Here is an 8,851-nt window from a genome sequence, read left to right on the forward strand (position 1 = left end):
GTTGGAAAACGCTTGCTACCTTTGATGAGCAGGTGCCATGCTTAAATGCTCCTCGGTACATATTTTGAGTATTTGCTCCTCAGTAGGGTGCACCATTTGGGGAGTCCTTGGAAGCTTTAGACCTCTGTCTGGCATAAGTAGGTCAACTAGGGTTAGGCCTTAGAAGGTGATCTCTGGCTCCTGGTTCCTGCCACCCTCTACTGTGTCTACTGGATATGGACAACTATTCTCTGCCACATGTTCTCACTGCCCAAATGCATCAGACCAAGCAATGACAGACAGATGGCTCTGAAACCGTGTTCCAAAACACGCCTTCCCTCCCTTAAGTTGCTTCTGTTACTGGCACTATTTTGGTGATAGCATTTGCAAAGTAATACAGCCGGTGAGGAGACAACCAGAGGTGAAGCCAACTCTAAGATATTGCACTCACTGAATGATGGGAGCCAGGTGTGATCCCAGGCCCATGGGTCCCCAGAACTCCGCTGTCACACAGAACTCTCTGAGCTGTTACTAAAGCCAAGCTTGTTTCTTCAGTAGAACAGTGGGTCTCTTAGGGCCTCCAAGACAGAGGGAAAGAAAACAACCTTGTGTTTTTTTTAAGGCTCCTCTTTAACCACATGAATACTGTTTTCATTTGGAAGGGCTTCCACACTGCAAAGTATAATTTTCAAACTATTAAGAACACATTTCTCCTAACTTACAGAGTCAACCGATGTCAAGTTTTATTCAACTCCGCAGGAAGGGAGCCAGCAGAATCATAAAACTGGTTCAAGAGAGGCAGTAACAACATTCTGAAATAAGACTGTAAAGTTCAATGTAAAAACTGGTGGCATGCTGGGAATTGCAAGCTGCTGCATTTGGGCTTACCTTTCCTTCTGACCAGAAATTATTTGCACTGTTACTGAACAAAATGTTTTGTTCATTTTACCCATTTTTGAGCTAAATAAACATACAGTTACTGGATCTAAGTCTACTTCTTTAAAAACCAAAAATTAACCTAAAGTACAGTCCCCTGGGTGATCAGACAGTCTCTTACGTGAACTTGTACCTTGCTCAGTCAAAGCATGAGAACCTGGCATCATTTTGCCTGGTTCCTTGTATTTTTTTTTCTCAACACATAGTACAATAGCCCACATTGGTCAATCTTATGTGCGAGAGTGGTCTTCACCATACTCCACAACATACGATTTCAAGTGATAAAACCACCAGAGGGATTTCCCAGACCTTTGCTGTCGGTGATGGAACCACAGAACAAGAAGACAGAATGCTGTGTTGGAGGCAGCAAGAAGATGCCTGAGGGCTTTGTAACAATGAGGACACAGCTGGGAAGAAACGTTGATCAGTCAGTTGAGCACAAGACCAGCCCACAAATAGTGTCCATGGCTGAAACGGGGTCATGATCCGACATGCAATAGTGGGAATGTAGGGGTCAGGTGGGTCCTACTTTCTCTCTGGATACCATTTCCTGTGGAAGTAACTGGGCATCTAAGCATTAGTTCCTCTACCAGCCAAATCAGTCCCATTTTTACTATGATGGCCAAAATACCTGGCAGTCTTTACTCTTTACTTAATGGATCTTAGGGAGTCCTGGGAGGTCTCAGGAACGGAGGATGGCTGGTGAGGGACTCTGAACAAGTGTGGTTTGTTAACACTAAGGAAAGCATCTTGGTATCTAACATATTAGGACTATCTGGACACAGTACAGCTGTGTGTCATTCACGCTCCTGTTCTGACCTCTTCCACCTACCCAGGCCTAACTTAACCCACAGACCCAGCTGAGGCCGCTTGCTTATATCCTGCCTCACTCACGACTCTGGCCCACTTTCGTCTTGCTTTTGACCCTAGGATTTTTTGGGTGAGGAGGAAGAATGCATGGAATGGATCAGAAAGGTCAGGAAGAGCTCTAGTCTGTTCTGTGTAACGGCTTAGATTAGATGACAGGAGAAGATGTGAGATCTAGGAATGATCTAGAATGAAGGAACAGAAGCAGGTGTTCCTGAGTTCTAGGGACATATAGGAGCATTCCTCAAAGATAAGACCCCTGTGTGTACAGAGTTTGCCTTCTGCCGGGTGATGTAAGATATGAAAAGTGTGCTTTGATGTATCTGGAGGCACTTAGCACAGGGTTTGGCACACAGGACGGACTCAATAACCGCCCACCCCACCCCACCCCACCCCCCGCAACTTGCCTTCTTCTTCAACTGCATCTTTGCAGCTTCCCTGAAGGATTCTGAACACATAAATAAAGCTGGAACCCCATCTGGCTGACAAAGCCAACCATCTGCAGATTGGGAAATATGGGGGAACTTCTAATGACTGGCTAATTTTTTTTCAGATTTTCAGCCAGATGTTTGGTGTCATTCAGGCCCATCTGCGGCAGAAACAGCAGTTTACTGAACTTCCTTCCCATGATTTTAAGTTCCCTGAGCTATAATTCCAAATAAGCTTTCTCTTCTTAATATTCAAAACCCTTTTAATGAGTTCTAAAGAGTGACTCATGAACTGAGTATGAAAAAATCAGAAATTTGCTTTAGAAAGCCATTTAGGGAATTTTTAGGGCTCAAAACTGGCAACCTATGGACAAAGTTAAGCTACAATGTAACTACAGTTTGAATGAGTCCATGTTTTTAGAAAGGTGAACGATTTGCTTGTATTTTAAAATTCAAATGGTTTTGTACATCATTTTTCTTTGATTTTCTTCTTTCTATGTATACATGTAAGCTGTGTATGTATATATATATATATATGTATATATGAGATCTACGAATGATCTCAGGTGAATATATCAGGTTGTGTATGCGTGTACCTGTGTGTGTACACAGTATGTGTGTGCACGCGTGGAGGCCAGAGTCTGAAGTTGGATGTCTTTTTGATCAATCGCTCCTTACCCTATGTACTGAGTGAGGATCGTTCAGCTGAACCTGGAGTTTTCTAATTCAGCCAGTCCAGTTATTCAGATTGCTCAGGAACCCCCCTGCATTTGCCAGGATTACAGGTAGCTTGCCTTAACCACTCAGCACTTGCATGGTGTGTGTGTGTGGTGGCAGGGCAGAATCTCAACTCCAGCCCTTAAACATTTGTTTAATGAGCACTTTGCCTATTGAGCCATTTCCTTGCCCCTTATATGTTGTCACACAATTGATATACATGTCGTTAGTGTCAAACTCAATTCAAGTCAACTCACTGTTATTTTCAGATGGTCTCTCCAGCTTGGTACAGTCCCCTACTACCCTCTATTGCTCCCACATTGAGATCAAATTCTGGTCATCATAAGTCTCCCTAAATGTACTGTCATTGTCTGGCATACAGCTGGGGTGAAAGAGTGGGAGACGCTTCTTCACACTTTCCCTGACCTGGCTCGGTCACAGGGACAGTTAGATTTAGGACTTCTTAACCTCATGTAAAGTTCTTACCTTAGAACTGACTAGACCAAATTTCAAGGGGGGAAAGCCACATGAACAATTTGCATGACTATTAGGGACAGAAATGTGATTAGCACCCAGGGTTCTTCACTGCTAGGGTAGTGGTCTCCCACCATCTAATTGCATTGCTTTGCTTGGATCTAGGGCTTCAGTGTTTTTTTTTGTGTGTGTGTGTGTGTGTGTGTGTGTGTGTTTAATGAGAGAGATGCCTACTGAACACATTCTCATTCAAATTTGCATGCTGCCTTTGAAGACATGCAGCAGGTGGGCCTTGGTGAATGCCTTGCCTGCCTTCCAGATAATGAGTCAGGCAATCGCTAGGGTTTCTTTCTCGCTGTGAGTGTCTCTACAGAGGTTGATTGCTTTCTCATTCAAAGTGCATCTTTTGTTGCTTCGAGTTTGTTCTTATCTGGTGGCTTCTGTGTCCCTTCCATCGATGCACAGACAAGCTGAATGTGTTCAGATTTGAGACTTTTGAATGGAAAAACCCATGTGTCTGGACATTCTCACAAGTCAGTCTTTCTATCGGCAGCAAATAAACCCCTTGAGCCTGAACTAAGGCTCGCTAGCAACGCCCTGGGAAGCTGCAAGTCTAGACCAAGTACCGCCAGCCCAACTGAGATATACGACCTTAGGCAAATTATGGAGCTCCCCCCAGTCTCAGTTTCCTCATCTATAAGGTGAGGGTAATGACAATACTTGCACCCCTAAGCTCCCCTGAAGATGAGAGACCCAATTCTTTCAAAATTTTGAAAACAGTACTAGTATATAGATAGCTGAGCACAGAGGACACTCTGCTGGTTCACAGGAGTGGCAAAAGGAAGTAGCTGTCTGTCTTGAGTGTCGTGGTCCTGACAAGCATGCACAGTCATCCCAGACCCACTGCAAAACCTTCATTATGTGATGGCCCTGACATCATAGTTGCTTGGAGGGTTTTTAGGAAGTTTAGATACCAAGGATCCACCATAGATCAATGGAGGCTTGGAATGCAGCTGTGGAGCTTGATATTCTATTTAAGAACAAACACAGAGCCTATTAATGGGAGTCCAATGACTAGCCAAGTTTGGGGACAATTGATATTTTCTTTTAGCTTTGAATACTTTGGCTGTTTGGGGACTCACCACCTCTGGAAGCTTCCTACTCCACACTAGGTAGTTACTTATATTTAGGTAAAATCTGTCTTACTTTAGTTCCCTCATCAACTCCCTTGAGACCACATAGGTTTCACCTCTATCTTCCAAATGACAGCCCATCATATGTTTGCAGACAGCCGTCATGCTCCTCCCGAGTATTCCCTTATTTGGGGCAAAATAGCTGCATTGTCTCCCGGCTCTTAAAGTATGACAAAAGGACTCTTCTAAATTATGTGTAACAAAAAATTGAGCTATTACACTCCCTACACAGGTCCTTTGATGTTTCACAAATCAGAAGATGAGGATGTTGGTGCTTCTGAGATAGACAGGAACTAGTGAATGGAGATGGCTATTTATCTTCATCCTTCCAGAGGATGGAAATCTTAGGATGAGGCATGCTGGCTACTGCATGTATCTTATCAAGCAGAAAACAGAGGCTCCTGCAAATTCCTTGAACACTTGATGTATTCAATCCATCAAGAAGAATCTTGGCTTCAAATTTTCGCCAGTTCCATCTAGATGTAAAAACTTTTCAGATCCATAATGGTTTATGTATCTTACTGAATGGGGCGTTTCAAAAATGTAAAATGTAGCTGAGAAAAACTATAGGAAGACTCCAGAAGTTTTCTTGAAAGAATCGACTTGCCCAAGAACACATCTTCAATCCACTTAATTCCTTCCAAATTTCCTTTCTCACTTATCCCACTAAACCTATGGAATACCTGGGGCTTCGATCCCAAGCGTGCTCTGTAGGCACAGAGTAGCATGTTGAAGAGAAGAGAAAACACTCTTTAGGAGGCTTTGGGACAAGGTTCAGAAAGCCCTGATTCATTTTCTGACAGACTGTTAAATAAATAAGACACAGTGAGGGATATCAATATTTGAGTTTAATTTTACATTTCTGAAATATTTAAAAGAAGTAAAATAGCTGTAAATGACTAAATCTGGTATACTTGCATATAGTTTTGACTGGAGCAGAGCCTTGTGGATTTTTTATTCCACTTTTGTCGGCATTATCTCATCTTCCAAATCACAGCATTGCAAAACTGATTTAATTCATTATTGTCAATACACCAAAGGGAATGATGGAATTTCCCCAAGGTGAATGACCTCTTGCTGCCCAACTGCAAATGCTCAGAAATAACCACAAATGTTAGATGCTTCATGATGTTTAGGAAAGAATCATTTCAGAATTTCTGGCAGAACACTGACAGAAACTGTAAGCCGGAGCCATGCTCATGTAAAACTATCAATTCCAAACCAATCATTTCTTGGGTTAACTGAGCGTTTCAAAGGACAAATGTCTTTGCTAAGTGTATAGCCACTATCTGCAGAATTGCTTGGATTTTCTAACTTCACATGGATTCTCCCTTCACAAAGGTTGCCCTTTCCCTCCTGAATTTCCCACCAGTTGCAAATCTGCCTTGGAAAAAGAATGAACTGTAGTGGCGCTATAGTCAGGGGAGTTCAGAGCGTCAGGACACGGGAAGGAGGCCAGAGAATGATGCAATATTACACTAGCAAGTGATGTCATAGCATGATTTCCTAAGTCATTTACATAAATGCGAGTTCCTGAGAAACCCTGAGAAGAGCCACAGGGAATGCAGAGGGAGAGAACCAATAGCAAAGGGAGGAGTGGGAGGAAGCCCCTATTTTCTTGACTCTCACTGAGATAAACTTCACTGATTCCCCAGGAGCCCACAGAAATAACAAAAACCAACCAACCAACCAACCAACCAACCAAATAAAACCATTCCTCAGTGCCCCTTTAATCTAGTGTCTCCCTCAGGTAACAGGTCCACGGAGCTTTGATTTTCTTCTTTCTTTTTTTTTTCACTCCTTGTGATACCCAGGCACCGTCTATTGAAGCTGACAGTCACTCTTTATGCAGTGAAGCAAGTTTAGTAGTGACATAGGCTACCTAAGAGCTCCCCATTCTAAAATTGGCCTGCCCTCCGCAATCCTATTTAGAACAAATCCTCTAATTTTTAAAATTAGAAACAATGAGCTGTAATTCTTAGAGTTAGTATCCTCTAAATGTCAAGGAAATACATTTGCTGGTTATGAGCGTGATTTATGAATGAAGTCAGGTGGATAGCAAATACCAAGACTTCACTTTTATTTTGATCCCAAATAATGAAACATTTATTCATAATGAAATTTGCTTTAGATGTGGGGGTGTGAGAGTTGGGGTTTACATATTGTTCACTGGTACCAATTGGCAAAGGAAGTTCATGACAATGCCTAGTTAGACCAAACTCAGGAGACGCTAAGATTCTACTGGAAAAAGAAAAGAATGCAGATCAGAGTGCCCCATGTCAGAGCAGCCCCCTTCTCCTCCTTCATCACCTTCCTCTCTCTCTTCCCTCGGCTCCTTAATTATCCCAGTTCACTGAAATGCAATTAAATAAATCCAAAGTCTCCTTCTCTAGACGGAGATACAAACAGCGCACAACATGCCTAGAGATTTGGGATTAGAAGATTTCCCAGCTGCAGATGCTGCTTAAAGTGTTACAAAATCGCATCGCATTTAGCTTAGACCAAAAACAATCAACAAGACCCAACCTTTTCAGCCACACAGCACCAGCCTCAGTGGAAACAGTCCGGACACTCACACGTTTTCAAAAACAATTTCAACTGTTTTTCTTCCCCTCCACTGCCTCTCTTTCCCCTCAAACACACATCAGGACATTAGAAGTCGATCATTCAGAGCCAGTGAGAGGAATTTGTGAGTACCTTCTAAGCAGCAGGTCCTCCACAACCCGGAGTGGGTCATTACTTCTTCATTCTTCCTGCTGGTTTCATTGTCACTTGTAGATTTAGTCCTGCACACACCTCTGGAATATAGCCAGTAGTCCGTGCCCACTGCAATGGTCATTAAACTAAAAGCTGCGAAGGCTCCTACGGTGGTGATCAACATCTGGATACCTCTGTCACACATCCTCATAATTCTTCATGGTACTCTGAACGGCTGGGGTTTGGAGGGGGAGATTCAGTGCCAGAGGGGAGAATCACTCTGCAGCTGGGTAACCTAGGATGGCCTCTTCCAAAAATCTGGATCTCCTTTTGTCAGCATCCACCGGGACTTTGGGAAAGCTGGGATTTCCTGTCTTGAGCTCTCTCCAGTTCCCTGAGTCCTCTATGGCCCTCGGGAGGGTGCGGGCTCCAGGGGGTTGGTCCACATCACTGCTGCGGTCAGAGGATTCCTGGGTTGCTTTCATTCCTCAGGAGCTTGGTGGGAACGAGGGTTTGTGCTGGGCATGGCTTCAGAGCTTGGAGCTGCCAGATCGGTTTGAGATGCGCCTGGTTCCTCACAGCCCCAGGAGACTCGAGGCAAAAGAAACCCAGAGAGGTCTTGTGTGTGAGCGTGTGTGTGTCTGTGTATGTGTGTGTGTATGTGTGTGCGTGTGTATGTGTGTGTATGTGTGTGCGCGCGTGCGTGCGTGTGTGCGAGCGCGTGTGCCGGGGGTGAGGGCGGATGGCAAAAAATAGCTCTGCTGGGAGGCGAGTCGCTGAGAAGAGTGTTCACTGCTTCCCCAGCCTCCCAGGAAAGCTCTCCGCCTGCTCTCCACACCCCCGCGCAAACTGGAGAAAAGGGAGAGTCCTGGGGCGGGGGCCGGCCGCTTGCTTGGGAAGGCTGAGGTCCGTGGTGCTGAACGGACAGCTCCTCTCCTGTTGCCCAGCCTCCCTCTTCCCGATGCAGGGTCCTTGGAGGTCCGCGGTGCTGAAGGGACAGCTCCGTTCTGCGGCTGCACCCCAGCTCTTCTAGCTTCTAGGCTAGAGACTCGCGGTGCCAAGGGTCGCTCCCCTTTCACTCCCCTCGTGTTTTCCCGGAATCAGCCAGCCAACTCCGCGTAGTCGAGCCTACACCCCGAGCAAAGTTTCGGTAGCCCAAGGCAGTCAGCACCAGGTCTCCAGGGTACTGCAGCACGGTGGATCCCGCTCCTCAGAGGGAAGGGTTAAGGACAAGGGCCAGGGAAAAAAACCCACAGCGCACTCTGGCGCGCGCGTTCTCTCAGCGCCCACCCAACGCAGCATTCTCTAGTCAGCCCTCCTCCTCCTCTTCCCTGAGCCCAGTGAACCAAGCAACTTTGCTCTTTGCTGCGGGAGTCCACTGGGGAAACAGAAGCTGGGAAAGATCTAATCTACTTAAAGGGATGGGAGGCTCTGACTGACGGTTCACTTGGGTGGGCAAAATGTCTCTGTGTGTGTGTGTGTATCTGTTCCAATTTTGTTCCTCAGAAAACAAACCAATATGTCTACCCTCTTCTCTCTGGAGCTCGGGTTTACACAGGA

The 8,851-nt window shown here is 45.1% G+C and overlaps 1 protein-coding gene across 1 annotated transcript in view; it reads right to left on the reverse strand.

The window, feature by feature from the left end:
* Nucleotides 1-8,503, reverse strand: part of Cacng3 (calcium voltage-gated channel auxiliary subunit gamma 3) — a 98,177-nt gene extending 89,674 nt beyond the window's left edge. The window contains exon 1 of the mRNA XM_048460470.3: nt 7,292-8,503. Within this exon, the coding sequence (XP_048316427.1) occupies nt 7,292-7,502 (211 nt within the window). The 5' untranslated portion in view covers nt 7,503-8,503. The remainder of the gene's footprint in view (nt 1-7,291) is intronic.
* Between the last annotated feature and the right edge of the window lie 348 nt (nt 8,504-8,851).

The sequence above is a fragment of the Myodes glareolus genome, chromosome 7, assembly GCF_982192425.1.
Source record: "Myodes glareolus chromosome 7, mMyoGla1.1, whole genome shotgun sequence".
Lineage (NCBI taxonomy): Eukaryota > Metazoa > Chordata > Mammalia > Rodentia > Cricetidae > Myodes > Myodes glareolus.